At 46.1% G+C, this 26933-nt stretch overlaps 1 protein-coding gene across 7 annotated transcripts in view; it reads left to right on the forward strand.

Annotated features, from left to right (window-relative positions):
* rptor (regulatory associated protein of MTOR, complex 1) overlaps positions 1–26933 on the forward strand; it is a 132729-nt gene that overhangs the window by 67158 nt on the left and 38638 nt on the right. For 4 of the 7 annotated variants that reach the window (XM_028405798.1, XM_028406044.1, XM_028405960.1 and 1 more), the window contains exons 8-16: positions 1955–2014; positions 11447–11550; positions 13110–13254; positions 18314–18389; positions 21074–21175; positions 23857–23940; positions 24792–24902; positions 25080–25154; positions 25539–25604. In XM_028405798.1, the coding sequence (XP_028261599.1) occupies positions 1955–2014; positions 11447–11550; positions 13110–13254; positions 18314–18389; positions 21074–21175; positions 23857–23940; positions 24792–24902; positions 25080–25154; positions 25539–25604 (823 nt within the window). The remainder of the gene's footprint in view (positions 1–1954; positions 2015–11446; positions 11551–13109; positions 13255–18313; positions 18390–21073; positions 21176–23856; positions 23941–24791; positions 24903–25079; positions 25155–25538; positions 25605–26933) is intronic. The other 3 variants (XM_028405881.1, XM_028406211.1, XM_028406292.1) reach the window with 1 other exon arrangement.

The raw sequence follows: 26933 nt of genomic DNA on the forward strand, positions 1-26933 counted from the left end.
GGGCAGGGTTATTGTCCAGTCAGTGTGAAGTCCTGCTGGAGTCTTGAGTCTGAGTTTGTCCTCAGAATGTCTGCCTCGGGGAGCGACTTGTGACAGATTTCAGTGTGTTGAAAACTCTCACTTTGTGTGGGGTGAGGATATGCTTTTATTTTGAAAGGATTAACTGATTTGATCCCGCTGCGGTCTGACACTTACACCCCCTTTGAATATTTATGTGTTTCATAAGTAAGCTGCAAATATACATACTTTTTTGTGGGTATTATAAAAAAGTAAACATGCCAGAGGGAAACCATTTAAGTTCAAGTCCATGCGCTGTGATTAGACGAACTCGCAGAATCACTTTCTTCTGATCGCGCTGCGTGCCCGGAATGTCAACGTCTGTTTTTGATCATTTGAGAGCTGAAACTATAAATTACTATTGATACAGACGTGATCAAATGCAGCCGACTGCCGCTCTCCTCTCCCGCCCGTCGCCTCTCTTTCTTTCCGTCTCATCTCTCCTCTCTCTGCTGTTCTCCATGCCTGAGGGACGCTACAGCTCCCTGCACAGGGGCCGGGTGGAAACACTCACACTCCCTGATGCAACCCTGCTGCTATGCCTGCGCTCTGTTTACTCTGGCCTGTCTGCCAGACCTCATTTTTACTTAATCATCTCTGTTTGTGTTTGAGGATTCAGCGATTCCCCTTTTGCTTCAAACAGACAGACAAAAAAACATGAAGAAAATGTTTAATCTGTGCTGCAAATTGCGAATTAAACGCCGAACAGATTGTGTTTTTTGTCAGATAGGAAAACAATGACACACCTGCGCCCAGGACAAACAACAGCAACAAGCGCTGCCACATAGTGGTTCACACAGAGGATCATTAAGACTTTAAGAAGAAGCTGTCCTGAGTTACATCCTCCCTCGTCTTTGTTTCATGAGTGTCACACACACTTTGGACCCGTGCTGTTCTTTAAAGAGACACTAAGTCTCACTGCTGCCATGTGGGAGCTCATTATTCTCCAGCAGCAGGAAGAACCTTTGAATTAAAGTGCCGGAGCTTCTGTCACTGTCAGGGCGGATCAGACGCTGGATACAGAGTCCCAATCCATGCACGGCTGCTGCCTGGAAATCTGATTCTGAGCGTGACGGTGATGTGATGGTGGTGGTGGTGGTAACACCGGATCCAGGCGCTGCTGAAGAAAACAGAATCAATAATACTCAGTGACGAATTATAGATGAATAGAGAGGCTGACTGAATCAAAAGTAAGAAGCTTAAAACCTTAAAATACTTTTTGCATGGTAGCCTGTGTTAGCCTTGTTCACTCCACCTTGTTTTATAAAGGGTTAATAACAATCCAGAGGCTCGAAACTCACATTGAGAACCGGTTCCAGTGAAGACCAGAAAACCTTCACTGTCAAACCCGATCATTTTTTACAGCCTGATCTCCATCCCCTCCCTGGAGGTGTGACTGATGCTAACTCACACACACACACGCACACACACACCTGCTCTCCTCCAGGTGTGTGATGACTCACAGCCTGCTCCAGCGGCGAGCTGTGCGTCTGTCGAGGCTCTGAACGTCAGCCTGCTGTAACTTACAGCTGGCCGGCCCCGTCATAGCGAGGCACGCACGGTAAACAAAAACCTCCGCAGCAGACGTTTCAGAAATACGAGGTGTGTGTGTGTGTGTGTCTGTGTGTGTGTGTGTGTGTGTGTGTGTGTGTGTGTGTCTGTGTGTGTGTGTTTCCCGCCGCCCGCGCCCCCCCCTCCTCCCGTTCCACTGTAACTCAGCCAAAACACACTTATCAGTGCTCAGTGGTTGTAATCTGTGAAGCTCGTTTTTCATTCCAGTGTTTATCGGCTGATTGTCTCTCTTGTAGGTCATAAAATTTAGACTGTAGAGGCCAAATGTTTTTATTTTCTTCCACCCCTTGACGCCTGTCTGTTTTTGTGTTTTTGTTTTTTGCAGGTTTTGTATGCAGAAAAGTGCCAAGCTGGTGCCAGGGGTGACGTTAGACCTCATTGAGAAGTAAGTGGCACTCCACGCTCCCTGTATCTCTCGTTATCCTGTTTCTCCCTCTCTCTCTCTCTCTTGCTCTCCATCCCTCTCTCTCTCCCTCTCTCTCTCTCTCTCCCGCTCTCTCTCTTTTCCTCTCCCTCGCTCTCTCTCTTCCTCTCCCTCTCTCTCTCCCTCTTCCTCTCTCTCTCTCTCTCCCCTCTCTCTCTCTCTCTCTCTCCCTCTCTCTCTCTCTCTCCCTCTCTTCCTGTCTCTCTCCCTCTCTCTTCCTCTTCCTCTCTCTCTCTCTCCATCCCTCTCTCTCTCCCTCTCTTCCTCTCTCTCTCCCTCTCTCTTCCTCTTCCTCTCTCTCTCCATCCCTCTCTCTCCATCTCTCTCTCTCTCCCTCTCTCTCTCTCTCTCTCTCCCTCTCTTCCTCTCTCTCTCCCTCTCTCTCCCTCTTCCTCTCATCCCTCTCTCTCTCTCTCCATCCCTCTCTCTCCATCTCTCTCTCTCTCTCTCTCTCTCTCCCTCTCCCTCTCTCTTCCTCTCTCTCTTCCCCTCTCTCTCTCCATCTCTCCCTCCCTCTCTCTCTCTCTCTCTCTCTCGCTCTCTCTCTCTGCCTGTCTCCTCCTCATTGCCTCCCTGAGTTGTTTTCCATCCTGCAGGTGTAATTCTCTGCCTTTGTTTCCCCGCTCACAGCCCCGGCGGCAGTAGTTTGGCAGATTTAAAGCTTCACATTTCTTAAATAAACCTGCAGGGTGCCGAGCTTTTAGGCACACACTCTCAGATTGATACTCCATATGGATGTCATATCCAGAGTTTTAGTTGTTTCATAGAACCATCAGGAGTAGACCTCCTCCTTTTTTCACCCCCTTCACATGCAGGGGGGGGTGGGGCTGAAAAGACAAGTCTAAGTTGGTCAAAGAAACTGAAGCAATTTAAAAAAACAAACAGGCTGTTATACCTGCTCTGGTTAGAAAGCACCTTTAGTTATGCAGCAGCATCACAACAGAGAGGCCGGGGCCTCACCTGCACATCCTTCTCCTGTATGTGTGTGTTTGTGGTGCATTCAGGCTCCAGTGAGCCAGAGCAGTCCCACAGTGACGCACTTTCTCTTTCCTGTCCAAAGGTACAGTGTCGGTGTCCCACTTTAGAGAGGATGTTAAGAGAGAAACATCAGACGTTTTTAGCCCTCTTTAAGTGGAGTTCTGTTTTACTACGTTATGTATTTGTAGCAACGACAAAACACAACAAACCTCTAAGGTGAAGACACACTGTGCAAACAGATCAGATAAAATACACAAATATATAAATACACAACTGAAATGTGACCTGACAAGTCAGTCACCAGGTGTATGGGTCCAGCAAACAGCAGCTCCTGTTAGCTGCTAACTGCTAGCTCTGGCTAATTGGTGGCTCAGTTTCATCGATCTCTTCAGAGACAGTAACTTTAAGCAAAAACCAATCCTCCTGGGGAGATACACATTCAAAACATGTCCATGTGTAAACTGTGTGACCAAAAGTAAATGGACACCATGTGCAGCTTTAGCATGTAGCTGCACTGTTTCTAGTTGTAAAGGTGGAAATCTCAACGCAGCTTTATAGAGTTATTGTCCATGGTTTATTTATCAGTGTGTGAAACATGTCCTGAATCCCTCTTTCCAGACTGACACTTCCTATTGATCCTATTTGATCCAAGTGTTGCACCTTTACAGCACATAATGAGAATTTAGATGATAACTTTTTGTGTTGACCTGACCCCACCAACCCTCCATAAGATTTTTAAAAGCTTAATGTGCTGGATAAAATGGTGGCCAGCTAACGAAAGTTGGCCATAAGTAACCTGGTCTTATGTCCTGTCCGCTAATTCCTCCACTCAGGTCGCTGTTGATCACTACTCTGTGTTTGTTGGCTGCATTTGCTACGTGTTTACATATTCACAGTCTGTGTTTCTGCAGGATTAATCAGGCTTATTAATAATTCTGCCATGTTTTCACCTCTCCAAGCCTTTTTTCACTTTCATTTGTTAGCTTGCTTGCAGTTTTCCTCTGATCTGTTCATTTGTAGACACCGTTTCTCCTCCTCCTTTCGCTCTTCTCTCAAATTCCGCTGCTCTCCAGTGAAGGAGACGTACACAGGAAATGCCCCGACTACAGTACAGCAGCAGCTACTGCCGCATGACTCTCAAGGCAGGATGGGGAAACCACTCGAGCAATGAGGAACACCTTTGAAGAAATAAGCCGCTTTATTCATTTGTCTTTTTTTTCCCACCACATTCTGCCTTCTCAGCCACACTAACATCAGTCGGTGGGTTTGACAGCATTGAAGCTCCCCATTCATTCTCAGGCTCTCATGTCCTCTTCATCTTTTTTTTTCTAGCAGAATATTTTGTAGAGTGAAGGGAAAAAGAAGTGCATGAGAGCCCGTTGGCGTCACAGATGACGCAATGAAATATTTTCTCCTCATGTTATACTTTTGTTTGACCGTGAGTGAACATGTTCGGATGGAATCAGTATGAGGAATCAAAATAAACTTCAGACATGAGCGTGCATCATAAAGACACTCCACTTTGACCACGCTGGAGCTTTGAGTCCTGTAATGGCCTCTCAGTATGTACAGCTGCAGCCTGCCCAGAGAAAAAACCTCTTCCTTCAAGTTGAATACAGGCCTCTCTGCTCTGCTCTTCTTCTCTATCACCGCTCCATCAGAAATAGGAACATACTACATAATGTTTAAAAAAAAGATCGATTCATGCTTCTGCAGAGGAACTCCGTCATCGTGAACATACACCTCTTGCTATCAGACCTGCCTTCCTTCTAGGTGGTGCTGCAGACATTCCCCTCCATGAGACTCCATGTTGTCCTGATGGCATCACATAGCTGCTGCTGTTTGACGCACAAATCTGGGATTCATCAATATTTTCTTACCCGAGTTTGTTCTTACTCTGCGAACAAATTTAGAACTGCCTGAGACCATGTGTATGCACAAATGAGGAAAGCCGAACTGGATACTACATTGACAGCTTCGGTCGTCGCGGTCCCAGCATCGTCACCCCTGAGGAGACAGTCTTGGAAAAATCTTCCACCTCGGACGCATTTTTTTAACATTTCTGTGGTTGTAAAGATCTTCTGTTTTGATTGGTCGAGGAGCCGCACAGGTGTGATTATATTCCTGGCGTTCTTCTGCTGTCGTCATGATGCTGAAGCCGCCCTGAACATGGCTGTAGGAGAAAGACAGCGGGATGGCTGATGGTGGTTCGGTTCACTGTGTGACCTGGGAGTTGAATGTTGAGTCAGCTGATGTTCGTCGCAGCTGAATAATGGATAGTCTCTGAGCTCATAAAAGAAAAATGGCACAAAACCCATTTCCCATCTCACCTCTCTGCTGTGTGAGGCTGGGCCAGCATTCTAACTAAAGTCAAACACCAGTGTCAGACATTTATCAGGGGATGCTTCGTCAGGAAATATCACAGAAACACAAGTTTTCAGTCAAAGTGTGCACTATTGGTTTTTTTTTCCTCCATAAAAGTCATTTGGCTTCTATAAAGTGAACAATGTCTTTGTGACAGAATGCCCCATGTAGCATCCTGTTGTTAGCATCAGCAGCTTGCGTTGCCGTGCTGAGTGAAGTCCAAGTTTATTTCTGCTGTAAACACACACAATTTAACATGGATTGACTCACTTTTGGAGCCAGCCCCCCAGAGGCTGTGGGTGGAACTGCAGTCTTTGACTCGTAGGCATCGTTTCTTAGCTGTGGAGGCAGCTGGACTTAAATAACTCTCAATGACTTAATGTACGTCTCCTCCCTCATCTCTAAACAGACTGGTGGGTGGTTTCAGACTTTTGACGATGATATCGTCGTGCGTTAGCGCCCATCCACCCATCTTCAAACCACTTACCCGGGGCCAGGTCACGGGGGCAGCGGTCTAAGCCGAGACTCCCAGACTTTCCTCTTTCCTCATCCAGGGGAATCCCGAGGTGTTCCCAGGCCAGCCCCTCCATCGTGTCCTAGGTCTTTCCTGGGGCTTTCTCCTCTTTATGGATGGTTGTTTCTTTCCAGTGTTGACCCATCTCTCACTGCACTTCGTCTCTTTTCAGACTCAGATGTAGCTCTTCTTTTGGTTCACAAACTCTCATTGAAGACTCCGCGTGGAGTTTTCCTTTAAATAAATAAAGTTATGCTGGTATTCAGCGTTAGTCAGCAGACTCACTGCGTGCATCCTTTCACAGTGTAAACACCTTGTATTGGAGGACGTGCTTCCAGTAACATCTGTTTCTGGTCTTCTCTCAGAGCAGCTTATTTGTGCCGTACAAAGAGTTTGCAGCCTAATTTCTTATCTTTCACGTCCATAATTCTGACAGTTTGACACGATGAGGTAATTGTAGTTACTGTAGCGCAGCTCGGACTGGGATGACAGCTACATGTCAGCTTTCCTTGTGGTTTCCTAGCAACAACAACACATAAATCACAGCGGGCTGCTTTTCTTTGGAGGATTCAGAGCAGCTCATTATTGTACCTCCTTTTAAAACGTGTGATTGGCTGCAAGTAGTATTCAAAGCACCCTTTTTTTTCCTCCCTTTTGCACGTGTGTGAGTATGAGCAAGCAGCTAATTGGCATAGCATTCACCTCATCGGGCTCGTATTGTCACATTTAAAGGTCAGACACAACGGCTCAAACATTTGTCGTAGAGTGAATTCAGCTTCGAGTGGCCGCATGTTGTTGATTTGTTGATTAATTTGATTATTCCTCTGTCTCTGCTCCATCTGTGCACCCTTCTGTCTCTGCTTCCCACATACATCCAACACACATTCTGGCTGTTTCCAGTCACAATAGCCGTTTACATAAGAGAGTCACGAAGCGCCCGCCTGTGTGGATTCTACCTGCTCCGTGTCTCATGCTGCAGTATCTGCTCTCTTCACACTGGAATCATCGCGTCTTTTTCATCTCTAAATGGGGTTGACACACGTGTCGCGGGTTGATCTCCATTCATAGCCTCCTGCAGCAGGCAGGCCCGACCCGGCTCCCCCCATCCCCGAGGTCTGACACCGTCTGGAACCCGGCTGTGCTCCGCTCACCGGGGAGTCTCTGAAGTTAGACTCCTTCAGTGAAGGCAGTCACATCACTGCAGTGGTGCTTCAACATTTTAAATACAGGAGGAGGGACGTTATTGATCCAGTGAGAAAATCCTTTCTACAGATGTTAGGGTGAAGAGTCGGCCTGACACAAGAACAACAATTTATCCCCTTTATTAGATCTTATAAAAAAACTTTGTATTTCTCACATATCAGTGTCAGTGCTGTCAACTGTGAGAGAAATATTTAACCAATAATAGCAAAGCTGCTGCTCCCTCATTGGTTACAATGCAGCTGTCATGTAAGACCCCGTTCACACTGGAGAAATTAATCCGGCTAGAGCAGGATTTGGGCCATATCTGGATATATCCGGATAGTTTTTTCTGAGTCTGAACAATGCATATCCAGATATATCTGGCGGTGGATCTAGCCGGATTGGCTTGCATCTGGCTCAAGTCTGAACACAAATCCGGCTAGCGTCGTCATACTTCCGGTTCACGGGGACAGTGTCCGGGTCGCGTACAAAAGCCGTATGTAAACAACCGTCGAACTACGACAGCTTTGCCCTGAGTTTATTTTCCACAGGGCTACAAAGGAATAAACTGCTTTTTAAAAAAAACACTGACGCATGCGCACACATGGTCCTACCATGGAATAAATGGACTCTGTATATTACGAGGCGCCACCTAGTGGTTTGGAAGACAACAGACAAGCCGGGTTAAGCTGGATTGAGCGCGGACACATGTGTGATAGCCAGATTTAAAAATAGGTCTGAACGTATCCAGTTTAAAGGCGATCTGGATTCAATCCTACTCTAGCCGGAGTGACTTTCTCCAGTGTGAACTGGGCCTTATAAATGTCTGCTCTAACAGCTCAGTATGTTCAGGAAGAAAACATTTTAATGGCTGGCCTTATAAAAACATGGAATCCTTGATTAGAACAAAGTCACAGATGGATTCACACCTCCCAAGAGTTTATATATGGAAAAAAATAGGACAACATAGCAGAACTTGGATAAATCTGAGACAACCTGAGGGGACGCTGATGGATGACACCACCCTAAGAGGACGTTTTCCAGCGATTCATCCATCCACCACTACACCGCTCCTCAAATACATTACTCTGGATGTGAACTGCTGAGTGCTCATCCTTACTGCTGAATTGCCAAACGCTGCTGGCAAGCACTCAAAGTGCTGTGGCCCGCGTGGTTATACAGGCGCCTCGTACCTGCCAGCAGCCTCACAGCTGCCATTATCTGTCACTTAGAGGCGGAGATGGAGCTTCAGGTCAGGTGGAGTTCAGTCACTCTGTGTACTCATCAGTAATTTGTTGAGGATTCTGAGCGACCTGAAACGCCAGCTGTGAGAGTGTGCGGCTGATAATCTGTGAGTGTAATTAGCACTGAGAGAGCAGAGTGTCATATTTTGACTGGTGACTCTGTTTAAGCTTTTTAATCTGAAGACATGCTCTCGGCAGCGCGCCAGAGTCCCGACTAATGATTTAAAACCAGGATGGAAGCGAAACGTTTGAGAGTGACAGTCTGCGATGACATGTTGGGAGAAAATTGGAAGAGTACACTTCAGGATGCCAATACTGCAATAACTGTCAGCAGCCACCATTATTTATTCATCAGAATTAGTTTCCTCCCCAAGAAGCTGCTGTTTCAGTTGTTCTGTTTTGACTTCAGACTCACAGGTTTGTTATCTCAGTGGCTGTTCTTCTAACAGCAGGGTCACTATCTGATGGAAATAAAATCAATGCAACATTGATGCAGCCTTTGGGCTTAAAAGCGCCATGTTGCTGAAGAATGAATAATCAGTTGAGTGTGTTGATAAGATAAGATAAAACTTTATTAATCCTGAAGGAAATTCTTGTGCCAGAGGTATCAAGTTACATTAAATGCAGTTAAGTACAGAGTATAAGAGTATAAGTGTCACTATAATCCAAATCAGAGTACAGTACACAGTATGGGCACAATATATGATACATGGATACAAATATGGAGATATAAGGTGCTAAGTAAACATAAATATAGACCAGTGTAGGGAATGACAGTGATGCATGACATGATCATCTAGCTCCTCTCCCTACAGAAAGGGGAGGAGTTACACAGTCTGATGGCCACTGGCAGGAAGGACCTCCTGTGGCGTTCTGTGCTGCTCCTCGTAGTCTCAGTCTACCACTGAATGTGCTCCTGTAGGACAGCAGTGTGTCCTGCAGGGGGTGAGACGTGTTGTTACGAATACTGAGGAGTTTCCTCAGCATCCTCCTCTCCGTCACCTCCACCACAGACTCCAGCTCCACTCCCAGCACCGAGCCAGCCTTCCTGATGAGCTTGTTGAGTCTGTTGGTGTCGGCCGTCTTCATCCTGCTGCCCCAGCACACTACAGCGTAGAAGATGACGCTGGAGACCACCGAGTGGTAAAACATCTGCAGCATGGTCTGGCAGACGTTAAAGGACCTGAGTCTCCTTAGGAGATACGGTTCTTTAAACACTATGGCTCTATCATAGAAACCAGTGTTATGAGTGATGTCGCCTGTCAGTGACAGACATGTTCTTTTTCAAAATACTAAATCATGACGTCCACGCTGCACTTCTTCTCCTTTAGTATCACATCCTCACATTTGATCAATAATAGCGTAGAAACAGCACATGGTCATGTTTATGGACCCCTTTTGTTTCACTTGTTTTGACATTTTGTTTTGACATTTTGTTTTGACTCAGGTTTTCTAAGACTTGGTGAAGAGTTAAGTTTTGGCAAGACTGTGATTTTTAATTAGCAAGCCTCTTCCATTACCGTATTTTCGGGACTATAATGCCCCGTTCACACTGGGGAAAAAAATCTGGCTAAAGCAGGATTCGGGCCTATCCAGATGTGTTTTTTCTGAGTGTGAACACCTCGAATCCGGCTGTATCCAGTTTGATTGGCTCAAATGTGGTTCAGGTGTGAACGCAAATGTGGCTAGCGAATCCGGCTAGCGACATGCTACTTCCGGTCAGCGATGTGCTACTTCCATTTCACGGGGCGCGACACAGGACAAAAAAAAAACGTATGCACACATGCGGTCCTACCACGGCCTGAACGGACTCTGTATATTACGAGGCGCCACCTAGTGGTTTGGAGGACCGCAAACACGCTGGATGAAGCCGGATTGAGTGCGGACACAACTGTGTGCTAGCCAGATTTGAAAATACGTCTGAACGCATCCAGCTTAAAGGCTGTCTGGGCTCAATCCTACTCTAGCTGGAATGACTGTCTCCAGTGTGAACGGGGCCTAAGTCACACTGGTTTTTTAATCCTTTTTGCTGGGTATGCGACTTATACCCCAGGGGGGACCTACAGTCCGGAAAATACAGTACTTGGCTGCCAAAACAGCCAGTGGTGCCTCCAACAACAAGACCACAGGGGGGCGCCTCATAGGCCTGAGGTAGTTGTTCAAATATTGACCGTCTGTCAGATTTTTTTCATAGCAGTCTGAAAGCCCATAGTGGATGTAGTCTGTGCTAGTTTATTAGCAGTGTGATGTTGTGTTGTGTGTCGCTCTTCCAGGAGGTGATCCCAGAGGATCAACACAGGTTTGGCATGTTGAGTAGGAATTTTAGGGTTATTTTCTCACCTTTATGCTAGATATACTGATCCTGTCTGTTTTCTGTTCACCTGTCCTGACGGCTTCAGCTTCAGCCTGAGAGTCCATCTACAGAGGATTATGTGATGGATCCCTGATAATTACATGTGCCCTTTTTTGTACAGCACTGAGCTGTTTTGGTGTTTTTCCAATACTTTGAGAGCTAAGGTTAACAACATCTTGCACACGATTCATGTCCTTTTGACAAAGCAATAAGCTCCAAGTGGAAATGAAAAGGTTACCAGTCAATGTTGTGTCATTTACTCCAGTGGTGTCAGGTCAGAGGGGGTGATGCTGCGTGACACTGGCCAGTTTCAGCTTTCCTGTTGCTTTACAATTAGGTGTGCTGTTTTACTTCATCTTTGTCTCTCATGATATTCATGGTGCCCAGCTCTTAATCAGGAGAGGGTCACCTCAGATGTCACTGCTGCAACTGTCAGATTCAGAAAGTCTAAATGATGACACGATAATTTGTGGATTTTGCGTTTGATCTGAACAAAATGCTTCACTTTTTTCTCTTTGTCTCAGATGTCGGCCTACTGCTCACACACACTCTCTCTCTCACACACACACACACACACGTGCATAGTCACCCATGAATATTCAGCTGGTAGCGTCTCTGAGGAAGAGGCTGCTAGCTGTGCTCAGATGTGTTGTGATGATAGTACTGAGTAGTTGCCACTTTGTGCTCTGAGTAAACTACGTGACATACAGCGAGCGCAGCTGACACAGTGCCATCTGTGTGTGTGTTTGTGTGTGTTGGAGGATTCCTGGCAGGCTTAACGACAGACGCACGCCCCTCGGAGAGCTCAACTGGATCTTCACAGCCATCACAGACACCATCGCGTGGAATGTGCTGCCGAGAGGTGAAGCTTCACTCACACAGACACACTGTAGTACACCTGTCATGACAACAGTACACACACACCAAAGTACACATCCCTGTGTAAGTTTTTCAGATTTAAGTTGTAAATAACAAAGAACTGAGTTTGAATGAGTCATACAAGGTGAAAAATATTGAAAAATAACTAGGAACACAGATAAAGTCTGACTTTAAAGTCATAAATTCACAACAAAAATCCCAATTTACTTAAATTAAATTGAGTTTAAAAAAAAATTGATATTGTTCTGTGTTAAAATAATACTTCTGTACACAAATTAATAAGCCATGAGAAAAAAATTGGATTATATTTGACATTAAAGGTTTAAATTTACCCCCCAAAATCTAGAAAAATATATTCTGTAAGCTAAACATCAAAACAAATATACAGAAAAACTAAAAAGTGCTACTCGAACCTAGCAGCAGTGTTTCAGTTTTTTCCAGACAGGGTGATTATTTTGTGAAATTGCCCTTTAATACCAGACGTCTGAGACGTTTTTTTTTTACTCTAAATGTCAAGACAACAATGAAAAACGGAGTGACCTGCATGTTTCAGCTCTCAGGGAGCTCAGATTAGGACACTTAATAAAATAAACGCTGTGCAGGACCGAGGCGTCAGCAGTACTGAAACTTCCAGAGCATCCCCAGCGGTGGGGAAAAGTGAAGACGTTGGTACAAAATGTCAGAAGTGCAGGACGAGCAGGTCGGCGCCTCAAATTGAGATTAATCGTGTTTAGACTGCCTCGTGCTGTAATTGGGGATTTCATTTTTACTATAATTTGGCAGCCATAAAAGCCAGTGCACACACACACACACACACACACACACACACACTGTAATAACTATCACCCACAGGATCAGCACACACACTTTACTCGTACTTATGTTTGACATGCATGACACACAGATTCTTTCACTAGCCACCTGTCTTTTATGTAACACACACACACACACACACACTCGCTTGCTTGGAGGAACTCTCAGACTCTCATGAGACAAACTGTATCCCAGTTAGAATAGCAATGTGACAACACTGATGGCTGCCAAAGCCTTTTAAACCCCCCGGGCTCTGCTGTTAATGAAGCGGCACACATCAGAGAGAATCCCTGTAATGAAGGCACTGCACACCTAATCCTGATCTCACACACACACACACACACACTTTAGCAGCCCAACAGAAACAGCAGGCGCAGGAGCTGTCAGACACTGTGTCTCATATAATATCCGCCACATACAGGGATGGTAATGATAAGCCCAGAGACTGGCTTGGGATCGGCCCGGCCATATTAAAGTGAATTAGTGAATACATTAGTGACTACATTCCACTGTACTCTGCATTCCGTCAGCATACACACACACACAGTTTCCTCTGCTCTAATTAAACTTGTGTCTCTTGCCCGGTGTGTTTGTTCGTTTGTTCATTCAGCTGCGATTTCTCCTCACTTCTAATCTCACATCTGTGTTAATTCAGTCCTCGTCCCTCCTCTGCCTCAGACCTGACTGATGGTTTCTGTTTCTGTTTCCTCTCCCTGTCTGCCACTTCAGATCTGTTCCAGAAGCTGTTTCGTCAGGACCTGCTGGTGGCCAGCTTGTTCCGCAATTTCCTGCTAGCGGAGAGGATAATGAGGTCGTACAACTGTACACCGGTCAGCAGCCCCCGCCTGCCCCCGACATACATGCACGCCATGTGGTAAGACCCACACTCACACACACACACACACACACAGAGCTGCACAAACATGCACTGATGTCGAGCACAAGGCAGGAGGAAGAGGAGGAGTCATCCTCAAGGCGTCGCTGTTTGTGTGTACGCTTAGATTTTTAGATTAGATGGAAGAAGCTCCGTTTTATGGCGTAATATACATATTTAATGTTTCTAAGTGGTTTTCTTTAAAACAAAAATGCCTTTAAAAATCTGATCAAATGGCTTGTTTACCCAGAACTAATGGGCTGATTTTACTGCACTCTAGAGCAGTTTTTACTCTTAGAAACTGCTGCATTTTGTACTTCTGTGACCATTTAGTTTGGATTTACAGCTTCATTTCAGAGGTAATAGAAAAAAAAACATTTCTGTGCACTCAGCACTAGTTTGGATCTAAGATTAGCTTAGCCTGTTAGCTCAACGCAAAGACCGGAGGCTGTTGAGTTCATGCATGTTTATAAAATACCTCAAAATGCCACAATTTACTAATCCAACCTGGAACCCCCCCCCCCACACACACACACATCTCAGACTCCAGGAGACTCATCAAGTCATAAGAATCTCATCTCATCTCCATCCCTCTAATCACGATCAATAACCAAAAGCAGGACTGATACAGTGCTGTTACTGTCAGCTCGTGGATCTGTGAAACGTTTCAACCTGAAGTGCTTTAATTACTCGCACAACTTCTCCAAGTAAACAATGCTGCGAACCTGTGAGCCAGAGCATGTAGGTGTTTTTGTTTTCTGCAGCATATGCGCACTCCTCGCTCACGCTAAGTATAATTTACATGATTTTGCATCTCCTTTATTTTTACATGTTGACTCTTGGCAGTGTCGCTGCATGTTTGGCAGAGGCAGAGTCTCATTTTTAAATACATTTAATGCTAATAATGAGGCAGGAAATGTGTTCATTAGCTGCATGATGTGCTGCGATGAGTAAGGCTGAATATAAAAGAAACTTTTTTCGACTTTTAATGAAGTTAAAATGAGTTTGATCAATCCAAAGTTTGTTATGGTTGTAAAGTAGATTAGGGTGATTTGTAAACATTCTTCAGCCGGTCACAGCCGGGCGATCAACAGCAACCAGTGCAGACGAAGGTGTGCTTCTGTTACCTCACCACCACTCACATTAACCTGACCCGGCTCATAAGGAGAACCTTCCTGCTGACAGGCCGGGTAGAGGAGGAGAAGAAGAGGTGGTTGACAGGACAGAGAGGGAGAAGAAGAGGGAGAAAGGACAGAGAGGATGAAGGAGAGAGAGAGAGGAGAAGAAGAGGGAGACAGGACAGAGAGGATGAAGGAGAGAGAGGAGAAGAAGAGGGAGACAGGACAGAGAGGATGAAGGAGAGAGAGAAGAAGAAGAGGGAGACAGGACAGAAAGGATGAGGAAGAGAGATAGAGGAACAAACATCAAACATTACAGAGAACCTGAACCTGAAAGCAACATGTTCTCTCTCAACATTGTTTTTGGTGTCTCACTATGGGACACGCCCCCCACGCTGTCCCCCAGAAGCCTCTTTTACACCACGCCTCGACAGACATGTCTACTCATAAGAGGAAGGACTTCCTCCTGCTATAAGAGCACGCCACAAAAACCTCCTCTCGCTCCCAGGCGATGGTTGTAGCTAACAGGCCAGCTTAACAGATCACAGAGCGAGCTAACCACTCGGTCACCAAATGCTACCTGACGCTAAGCTGCTATCTGAGGTCAGTAGCCAGCCTGTTCCGAACAGTGGCTGTGTTTCCCAGTAGTAGGAAACACAACAAGCTGCTGAGGATCTTTGAAAGCTGGCATTCAGCAGTTAGCATGTGTGTGGATAATTTTGAAAATCTATAAAAAACACATCTATACCTGCCTGAACCTCCTCACAGGAGGTCATCGGTGGTTCAGCCACAAGCGCTTTACTTGGAGCTTAAAAGAGTGAAAACACCAGGAAGTATAAAGGTCTGGGCTGAGCTCGACACTTTAATCCTAAGTCGCTGCAGTGTTTTACATTTTATACTCATTGCTACACTCTACATGCACACAGAGGTGCTCCTTTCTCCATTGACTTTACATGCCATCATCTGTCTCCCTTTAGCTACACAAACACTTCTCCCACCATCCATTGTTTCACTTCTTGGTCTTCTATAAATGCCTCCCTCCATCTCTCATCCCACTCATTATCTGGCTTGTGTAGAAAAGGAAACAACTCTTTTTTTGCCTGGAGGAGCGACTTGTTGTGTAACAGCCTGGCATCACTGATTGTAAAGAATCCTGCTCCTTACTGCTCGAGCGAGCCGTCGTCTTTCTGCGGCGCTCGTACAGGCCCATTATTTCAGATTGTGGATACATCACAGTGTTTACCGCCCAAGAAACTGGAAGCTGCACTCTGTTGTTTCGGAGCAGCACATGCAGTATTAAACAGGACAGAATAACGACGGAGAGGTGCTTGAAGAGACAAAGACTGAGTGGACGATAAAAAAAAACGGAGGTGCGGGAGATAAAAGCCGAGTTAAGAAAAAATAAAACTTTGGATCAGCAGAGATGGGGGTGGTGGGAGGACGGAGAGGGGGAATTAAGTAATTTGTGGGCTTGTTGATCGATGCCGGTGCCCAAACACAAACAGCAATTGTTATTCAAATGGAGCAGAACCGGGCAGAGCAGATAAACCAAAGCCTGATTACTCCCTCGTGGGCTGTTCCAGTGTGGGTGGGTGTGTATGCTTTATACTGGTGATTCTGCACCACTCTCTGCAGGCAACAGGAAAAAAAAAGAGCTTAGTCAGCCGCCAACTGGTCCCGTACACTGCTCTGCTGTCCCCTCATCACACACACACACTGGTGATGAGTTACTCATTCGCAGCCACCATCCAAGTTTACGCTGTCATCTCAAACAGCCTCCTCCCTGCGAGCGCGCCCTCGCCCGTTCGACCACTCTGTTGGATTACATAAACACCAGCAGGGACGGATATTTGTTGGCAATATATATTCACACAGACTCTAGTCCCCGGAACCCACAGTTATGAAATCCCTTTTGACTGGTTTCCTGTTAAAGGAAAACACATGATGTGTTCATTGTTTCTTCTGTTGGCTGTGCTTTCTGAGTTCCTTCACTTATTTTATTCAAAACTATTATTAGTCCCCCCCCCCCCAAGAGCACAGAGGAAGCGTTTGAAAATGAAAATGTTCCTGTTTCCAGACAACAGTTCTTCCATTCATTGACTGATTGTTGCAGCAGATAATGAGGATTTAAATGTGTCTGTGTGGTTTTTTTTTTGGCTTCCTGTTTCAACATAACAATGATAGCTGGTTAGCTTTGCCGCCTCACAGAAAGGAGGGTGGAGTGTGTGTGTTTCTGGAGCTGTGTGCATGCTCTTCCAGATTCCTCAGGTTCCTCAGGTTAGGTTAATTGGAGGCGACTGGATATCTGTCTATCTCAGCCATTTATAGCTGGGATTGGCTTTAGCCACAAAGCAGGTATCAGAATCAGAAATACTTCATTAATCCCAGGGGATGGGTGAGAGACTGGAAGGATGGATACACTTGACTGTCCTGACCTCAAGGACGTAGTTTTAGTATGGGTGGAGGGGACGCGTCCCCACCAATAATTTGATCCCCTCCAACCAAAAAAACAGATTCTCACTGGGTGCAGGAAGGCCTGAATTGCCTGCCCTCATCACCCTTCGTCAGACTTTACTTACAGGCTTAACAGGAAAACCAGAAACATGGAGGCCAGCGGACAGATATGGTGCCTCCGGGTGTCCACATACTTTTGACCGTATCGTGAATCAGATGTTGATTTGGATAAAAAGGTGTTTACCTCATGTTTCTGCTGTTCAGATAAGATAAACATAACCAACACAACCTGAACTCCATGCCGCCTGGAGCCTGTGCTGGGACGGCAGCAGCGTTTGTTCTCTAAGTGCAAATATAACATGCATGAGAGCGGCAGCCATTGTTGAACTGCAGTAAAGTCTAATATCTCTACAGTCAGAGCTTTCAGGGCCGCTGCAGCTGACATTATAAATCGTTCCATTCAGCAGCTGATGTGAGTGCTGGAACAGCCAGCTGTGCTCCGTGGCCACAGATTACATGTGTTTGCATGTTGCACACACATCAGCAGCATCCATTACACCCTCAACAGACGGCGGCTCTATTATTTCACTCAGTGATAATGGGTTCAGGTCTCAGACTAAGTCTGCATCACACCTTCAGCATCACATTACATCGCTGCGTACTGACAGGGAACATGACTCAACCCCTAACTCACGCTAACTGAAAGGAAAAAGCCCCGGCCAGGTCCAGGGTTCAATTTTCTGCAAGAAGAAAAAGACAGGAAGTGGAAGAGGAACAGGCAGAAAGAGCCAGAATACAGGGCCGTGATAAGGTCTGATGTGAGTTACATAACCCCATGAATTAGAAATGATGACCATGAGAGAGGAGCGGCTGTTTAGAAAGGGATTAAAGGCTCCTCGCTGCCCTCTCCAGGACCTCAGGCAGGGAATTTTAAGAGGTGTGTGTGTGTGTGTGTGCACGAGGAGGAAACATGAGCTGAGGGAAATGAGTGTGAGAGGGTTGCTGCTATTGCTCAGGGCCACAAAGGGAGCTTGCATTAAATGTGTGTGTTAGAGTAAGATGCTTAAATTAGTCAGCTGAAAAATGTCAGGTGATGTCATCAGATTGCAGATATTAACAAGACGTTGCAGCGCTAAAATGTAAAATTAGATTTACATAAACTGTTTTGAAGCTCGGTGTGGGAGGCTCGGGCGGTCGCCATGTTGGCAGCGCCTCACTCTACCTAAACTCCCAGTTAATCTAAATCTGGGCAAAGAGATAGGTCTCACTTTAACCAATCAGATCAATGAGGAAACACAACACGCTGCATGATGGAAGTGTTTACAAGCAAAGAGTGGCTTCTCGCCACCGGCACTCCCAGGACTTCCTCAAAGGATGCTGGTTGGCCTCTCGTGGTTTGGCTACATGCACAGTTTGGATCCTGGTAGATGAAGGATTGTGAGAGTTTGTGATCATAACGCTGTGTTTGTGTGTTTGTGTCTCTGCAGGCAGGCGTGGGACCTCGCCGTGGACATCTGCCTCTCTCAGCTGCCCACCATCATTGAGGAGGGCACCGCCTTCAGAGTGAGTGGTGTGTCTGTGTGTCTGTGTCTGTGGCTGGTTGCAGGACATCCAGCTTTGGTGGACGCATTTTGTCCTCCACTGACATCTGTAAACACCAAACACACTGCAAGTTCTCCACCAGCAGCGCCTCTATTAATCTCTCACACACACACACACACACACACACTCCCAGTGGATAACATTGTAAAATGTCAAGTCTAATAACTCAAGTGTGAGTGTCAAATATAAAAAGGGTTTCAGAAAGCGGTGGCCGAGCACCTTTCAGCCACGGCTGCGTTTACTCCTCCTCACTCAGGCCCGACACACAGTCTCAGATCAGACAGATCAGCGACTCCACTGACACACGTTCTAATGCAGACTAATCAGGAAGTGTAAAACCAGAGCAGCTTTACCCACGTTAGCACTTTCCTCGGAGCCGTTCCTCTCCTCCACCTTTCCCTCTGAGGTGGGCATCTCCTCCATCGCTCCCCCAGGAGCAGTTTCCCTGCCTCGCTCCTCCTCCTCTGCTTTCTCGGCCTGAAAACACTTACCGGCGCTGTAATTGAGCCTCTGAGGACCACTAGAGGAGATCTTCCCGCTCTGTCTTGCTCCTCTTGAGCTCTTTCCCTTCCTTTTTTTTCCCCCGGACTTTGTCGCAGAGTGCGGAGAGAACTCTGATTTTCTCCATCTGATAATTTACCCTCAACATCCTCACGGTGCTGTGTGGTTATAATAAAACCTCACGTCTGATCTCTGTGGAGTAATCCTAACTGGAAAGAAGCAAACAGTCCTTGCTGCTTTATTTATTAACTTAGAATCAAATCCTGTCCTTTTGGGACGGCGACTTTTTCTTCACACATCAGGCAGGTTTGTTTCCACCGAACCCTCTAAAACAGCGGTCCCCAACCTTTTTTGCACCACGGACCGGTATCATGTAAAACAATACTTTCACGGACCGGCACAGAAAAAACAAAGTGCATAAACAGACAACTTACTCCTATGCTTAATTAGTGGGAGCCTTTGAGCTTTCTCAGCAATGAGGCGGTCCCATCTGAGGATAATGGGAGACAATCACACCCGAAGTGTGTTTCTTATGTCCAGTCCACTCCGTAATTTTGTTTTGGCCGTCATTAATTGCTTCTGTCCTTCTTGTTCATGTTTTCTTCTTTCAAAAAACTCCATGGCTCGTCTTTTAATGCAGGGTGCTCGGTCTCACAGTTTTGAAGGCTTCGTTGCCTCATTTGCGAGTCTGTCGCCACACATCACTCAGAGCGGACTTGGTGTGTGAGAATCACCTGTTGCAATAAATCCGTATTTTAAATAGGACTCCTGATATAGTCTTTTAAATGCAGGTTTCTTTTTCTTTGAAGGGGTAGGCTCCTCCTCTTCTGTCTCCTCGTTAGGCCTTTTCCCCTTTCCGAAGAAGCTCTCCAAAGACGTTTGTTTTTTATTCATTTTTGCTGCTTGTGGGCTTAATTTTGGGGCCGTATCCCATGACTGAGACAAGCGTCTGGGCAGGTGCTTAAAGGCACAGGCAGATGAATCTGATCGATTTATAAAATGAAACAGCTTGACCCACGGACCGGTACCGGTCCCCGGCCCGGTGGTTGGGGACCACTGCTCTAAAACATCCTGCTGTGTCCGTTGAAAAACCTTTACTGTTCACGGCCGTACAACAATTAAAGCTCTGAGCTGCACTCTGTCAACAGCAACCGCCTGAGTTTATGTGCACAAAGTAAATTATTTGTGTTAGACTGGCTTCATTCAGTGGAATACTCAGTGAGTACTTTAACTTTATATAAAGAATGAAAATCGTACTTTTGGCCGGATCATCTATGTTTTGGACATCATGGTGCCGGGTCAGATAGAACGTTGCAACAAGCCGGGTTTGACACATGTGCTGTGAATACAGCTTATTGACTGTGATGATAATCAGATGAAAATCATCTCTGGGTTTTACCTCAGACTTTATTTCAGACATCTCACCAAACACACACACAATCAGGAAGAGTGTGCGTGCATTATAGGGTCCTGCATGAGCTGATAAACTGAACTTAACTAGAAGAATCTGATTTTTAATCCCATAGTTTATATGATAAGACGTCTTTCCAGAGTAATGACTAACTGTGTCCGAGTACCTTTGAGTTCTACTTACAGTACTTGATTAAATGTAATTAGTTACTTTCATCACTGGAACAGAAGCTGCATGCTGAAGTGCGTGCTCTACCCAGCATGCACTGCTCTTCATATTATCAGTGTGTTTGTGGAGGGTTATTAAGCTTTGATTATGCGCAAATTAATTTGTCCATCCAGCCGCGAAGCGCTGATATTTTCCCGCTCTGCATCCATCAGCAGTCTGCACTGCGCTGCCGTAACTCCCGCTGCAATTTTCAACACTCGTCGTGATCAAAAACTCTGCGGCCAGCAACCAATCAATCAGGACCGCTGCCATGGCAGCACGGAGAGAGCGAGGGAGAGAGAGAGAGAGGGAGAGAGATCATGATAGATCAAGATTTATGTTGTTACTGCAGTGCAGTGTCACTTCTTAGCTCATTATGTCAGGGCTTTTATGAAATGATGGGCTCACTGCAGGCTAGCTCATTTTGTGTGTGTGTGTGTGTGTGTGTGTGAGAGAGAGAGAGAGTGAGTAAGCACAATACACTGAAGATGTTGTTAAATGTTGTGTCTGTGCTTTGTGTCCACAGCCCAGTATTTTCTTCGCTGAGCAGCTGAGGGCCTTCGAGGTGTGGCTGATGATGGGAGTGGAGAACAGAAACCCTCCTGAGCAGCTCCCCATTGTACTGCAGGTACACAAGAACACACACAAACACACACACAAACACCAGGCCTGTCAGTTTTACCTTATTCTGTAGCATGTGTATAATTCCACAGTTATACAAGAGAGAGAAAGTTCAATACTACTAACCAATGGAGGTTGCTCAGATTTCAAACAGTAGGTGTACTGGATGTGTCGATATATTTGTGCAGAAGTAGGCGCACAGTCTGATGACGCAATTTAAAGCAAGTCCAACTGAAAATTACAAAAATAAGGCATGTATATCTGAGTTATCCACAGAAGCTCTCAGATAAAAAACAACCATCACAATAAGAACAGAAGTGAGTAAACAGAATCTGACTGTAAAGAACACTACATGCTGAGTAATAGTACACAACATGTAAATGTTAGCACCAACTTGAACTGTAGTGATGATCTAAACAAATGCTGTCACCTCCACAGGTTAAATGTATATTAGATGGTGTCCTGATGACCAAAGGGTTAAAAGTTTGACCATCAGCATCATATTTTCTGTCACACGATGTCACAAACTGATGCCACAACTACATACAGAATGGAAGTGACTGTCCCGAAGCTGCATTGATGATCAAATATTTTGCAGAAATGCTGCAAGAAAATATTTTTTCTTCTCCTGCATGAGCATCTTAAGCACGCCATGTTTGTTTTCTGCCTGTCTCCTGTGTTTATTCATCATCACACAGAGCACGCTTTCTTTCAGGTCACCACCAGGAAGGCATGAAATTCACTTTCTGCATATTCAGTGCGATTTTCTCCGTTTCATACCCAGAAACAAAACCTGCGACAGGCGCCGCTGTGCTCCTGGTAGCACTTAAATTGGGGGTGAAATGTCGCCAAATAACACCTTGTAGCGTGAATCAGCTGTTCAGTTCTCCTCCTCCTCCTCCTCCCCCCACGGGGTCGTACAGTGCCGCTGTTTTAGATCACAGCAGAAGTAGCGGGCTGAAGCTGTCCGTGCTGAATGGTAATTTCCTGCTGACTCAGCACGCTGCCAGCAGCGGCACGTCCATACAGCAGCTCTGTCGGGACCCGTTAAAAGCCGAGGAAAAGGCGGGCTGATTGGAGAGTGTGTGTGTGTGTGTGTGTGTGTGTGTGTGGACAGGAAGCAGCCTTTAAGATCGCGCAACATTACGGCGCTTTTGAAGGCGAAGTAATCTGAGAGCTGCTGCTGCTGCTTCTCGCTCTCTGATGTAACACATGGACACATAAACAGGTTTTACACACTTGCATAAGAAGTTTAAAGACTTGCAGTATTCTGTAGAGGATCTCAGCATTTGAAGCCAAAAAATAATCTGGCTCCGTTTGAGAGATGCAAAGAGCGACAAGAAAATGGGCAGCAGAGAGTAATCCATCAATAATGCTCTTTAATGAAATGAGTGCGGAGAGAACAACAGAGCTCAGGAGAGGAGGGATGCGGTGCTGCGTCGTCTTGACAACAGCTGTTTCATCCAGGAAGGATTAACAGATTTTTGTGAAGGGATTACAACGTCTTCAGGTCTGGGATGTTACGCTAACACATCCGCACATTAGTGACTGAGGCAGGAAAACACAACGCTGTGTGTGTGTGTGATGAGGCTGTGTGTGTGTGTGATGAGGCTGTGTGTGTGTGTGATGAGGCTGTGTGTGTGATGAGGCTGTGTGTGTGTGTGTGTGATGAGGCTGTGTGTGTGTGTGATGAGGCTGTGTGTGTGTGTGTGTGATGAGGCTGTGTGTGTGATGAGGGTGTGTGTGTGTGTGTGTGTGTGATGAGGCTGTGTGTGTGTGTGTGTGATGAGGCTGTGTGTGTGTGTGTGTGTGATGAGGCTGTGTGTGTGTGTGTGTGTGTGTGTGTGTGATGAGGCTGTGTGTGTGTGTGTGTGTGTGTGATGAGGCTGTGTGTGTGTGTGTGTGATGAGGCTGTGTGTGTGATGAGGCTGTGTGTGTGTGTGTGTGATGAGGCTGTGTGTGTGTGTGTGATGAGGCTGTGTGTGTTTGTCTGCTTACTCACCGCTCTGACGCAGTCAAGGTGTTACACACATCACATCATCTGAATCGTGATGAAGACGAGGGGAGTTAAGGAGAGGGTTTAAGGATACACCTATGTCTCTCTCACACACACACACACACACACCTCCACATTCCCACGGTCCTCCTCGCAGCCAGAGGCAGCCCTGGGCCGGTCTTCCCCCAGCCTCCTCCTGTTTGTGCGCTCACGCTCACCAGGTCGAGATCACGGAGTGCACTAATAATACATTATGTGTCGGTGGAGATATCTGTGTGTGTGTTCCTCCATATGTTTGTTCCCACACACACACACACACACACACACCGAGGAGATGGTCCGGTGTCACACAGGCTTGGTGCTGCACAAACGACATACACATAAACATTTTTAGACACATTCCATATGCATCCTTAAAATAGTCCTCCTACATCGTGATCCCGTTTGGCATCAGTGGTACATCCACACACACACACACACACACTCTCACACACTCAGGTATTGTCCTGCAGCCATTTCTCAGTAAGAAGCCAAATAAAATAGCAGCCAAGAGGACGCACCCAGCCGCCCACACACTCGCTGCCAGGCCACCTGTTCCACTCTGCCTTCCTGCTGTCCTTCCTCCTCCTTTAATCTCAGCTTCCTTTCAGCACAGTTGACCTTTGACCTCTTTCTCTTCATCTGTCTGTCAGGTGCTCCTGAGTCAGGTGCATCGGCTGCGAGCGCTGGACCTGCTCGGACAGTTTCTGGATTTGGGACCATGGGCCGTCAGTCTGGTTGGTTCTGCTCTGAGATATTTTATCACATTTTTGGGTTTACACACATCGGAGTGGCACCTTTGTCTTGAATATCCGCGTAGGATACTGCATGTGTAGTAGCACTGACAGTGACTAAGATTTGAGGCTTATAGTAAAGAAATGAGGAAACCACTGGTGGTCAGTGAGTTACCGTTTTACTTCCGACTAGCTGCCTGTCATTATGCTAAGCTAACCACCTCCTGGCTCCAGCTGCACTCTCAATGCAACATGTAGTAAAGTGTTGAGCATAAAAAGAGCAGCTGTGTGTTTTGGGGCTTGTTTACCGTATCTGACAGTACGCTGTGCGGCTTGATGAATTACTTTCTAAAACACATACCTTCTGGGTGTCTCCTGTATTTGTAAGACTGTTTTCTGGAAGCAGAGTTTCTCCTGGGAAAGTTTGTCTGACGTTATTCTAAGTTAAAGACACACGGGTTCTCGTGTGAATAAAGGATCCTTCTTTGGATGCTACACCAGCAGATCCTGCTGAAGGACTCTTCTAACGTCTGGGGAAGCTTTGAATCTCTCCGAGGCTGCATGTGTGCATCCAAGCATCCAAATCACCCACGAGCCTCTGCACCACGTGCAAAGATGGGATGGGTGCTGTAATAATACCTTTGCCCACATGCACTCCCAGTTTAAATGTCTCTCAGATTAATAATGCTGTTCTGGCCGTGTAAAGTTTACAGACATTAATTGATTATATCTTATTACATGACTTAATGAAGTCCTCACAGTGTCTCCAAAGAGAGGGAGGGCTGTGTGCATGCACCCATGCAGCCTTGTAGCTGCAGCATCAATCCTCTCTGTGTACCTGTGTGTGTTTGCAGGCCTTGTCTGTGGGGATCTTCCCCTACGTGTTGAAGCTGCTTCAGAGCTCAGCCAGAGAGCTGCGGCCGATGCTGGTGCTGATTTGGGCTAAAATCCTGGCTGTGGACAGCGTGAGTTCACTTTTCACTCGCATACATTAACAATGTTACTGTAAGAAAAGAAAAGGTGTTATATTTATTTCATAAATCAAATAATTACCATGACATGACAGCCGTAAATACAGTATGTATGAAAGGTGTGTTACTGTCATCGCTCCTCACTCTTCCTCCTCCTCCTCCTCTCTGCAGTCATGTCAGGCTGATCTGGTGAAAGACAACGGACACAAGTACTTCCTGTCCGTGCTGGCTGACAGTTACATGCCAGTGAGTATCGTCATTTAACCCTTAATTTAACCCTGAGTTGTATAGATGCTCTCTCTCTGTCTCCTCTCCTGCACAAAGAATGAATGAATCAAAAGTCAAAAAACAGACAAAATCATTTTTGAAGCACAAACTACATCAAATGCCTGCACGGAGTCACATAAACCAGCATGCAGGCCTGACAGACGAGGAGGCGTGTGTGTGTTTTCAACACCTGGCTGCTTCTTACTGGGTTTTAAAGATCTCCGACCCCACCTTTAAAGTCACAAACCATAGTAATTGGCTCATTTTTAATAGAGAGATGCAGATAACAGGACTGTACAGCAGGTATGATGCATTCAAAGACCATCCGAAAAGTTAAATCTTGAATTATTTTGTGTGTTTCAGGCAGAGCATCGTACCATGGCTGTCTTCATATTAGCTGTTATTGTCAACAGCTACAACACAGGACAGGTACAAACATACGTGTGTGAGTGTGTGTGTGTGTGTGTGTGTGTGTGTGTGTGTGTGTGTGAGTTCGTTCCCACACCGTTTGTTCACCAGAAGCCCAACAGGAGCCAAATTATTCATTTACTTCCCTCGGCAGAGCGGCGGGTTCTTTTGGGGGCCAGCCGTCACTTTGAACGATCGCTCCGTCACCCGTTGTATATTTCCGGGAGATGCTGGTTATGTGACAGTTTTGTCAGCCACAGTCACCTCTGCAATCTCCGCTTCCGTCCCAGCCACCTCTGTGCTGACACTTAATCACCACAGGTGTCACTTCGGCGCGCTCCCGGAACCCCGGTTCCTCAATCCCAGAAGCCTTTTGTGTCTGACGCTCATCAGACGTCCAAGAGTGCGATGTAGGGATGATGTAGCTTGTCATTTCATGGAGCGCACACACACACACCACCAAGCACTATTGCACAAAGAAATATTCCACCATCACTGCCGTTTGCTGCTTCTCACTGCAGTTATTTTTCTGTCTAGTTGTTATTTGACTCATTTCTCTTGTGGGTTTTTCTCCCTCTCTCCACATTACAGTGTATAAATGTGACAAATCAGAGAAGATGTGTGTGTGCTGTGTAGCTCTGAAGCAGCCATTCCTCTTCCATATGCCGGCGTACTTACTGCTCCCACCTTTCTCACAGGTCTCTGTAAATAATAGATGATTCTCCACATTACACGGAGACTCTCGGCCTGCTCCACGTCTCCATTATTTATCCCTCTTACTTTCAACAACAGCGCTCATTACTGCTGCCAACATGTCGCAGAGCGCCAGCGTCTTAATGTTCCAGCTCCACGGAGGCTCGATCCCGCGGGCTGTCGCACACGGGGGGAGCGCTGCGATGCTGCTGACAAAAGGAGTCGTTGTTAGGATGTCTCAGTTTGTAGCAGATCAGGGAGGCTGCGTTAAGACGGCGCCACACCTGACAAAGGCACGATTTATATATTAGGAGTGGTTTATTTATGTCTGAACAAAAACTGATTCATCTTTAAAAAAAGATCTTTGATTCAGTGTCAGCGTCCTAATTCTTTACAAAGCACGGTTTGGTTTCTGTGGATTTAGAGGTGGCAGCACCAACACATGCTGAATAAATCACCTGTCAGATCGGAGGTGTAGGCAGAGCGAGAACCAGACTAGTATCAACAGAAGACATCCAACATGGTGTGCCGTGAATGGATGTTGTTGGTTTTGCTATAAAAACCTGAACATCCAAGGTGTTATCAGTTCTGCAGATATGTTTAAACAGTAACCCGTCACATGAAGGCCGCCATGTTTTCCATCAATGGTGTGGTAGG

This window comes from Parambassis ranga, chromosome 1, assembly GCF_900634625.1.
Source record: "Parambassis ranga chromosome 1, fParRan2.1, whole genome shotgun sequence".
Taxonomy (NCBI): Eukaryota; Metazoa; Chordata; class Actinopteri; family Ambassidae; genus Parambassis; species Parambassis ranga.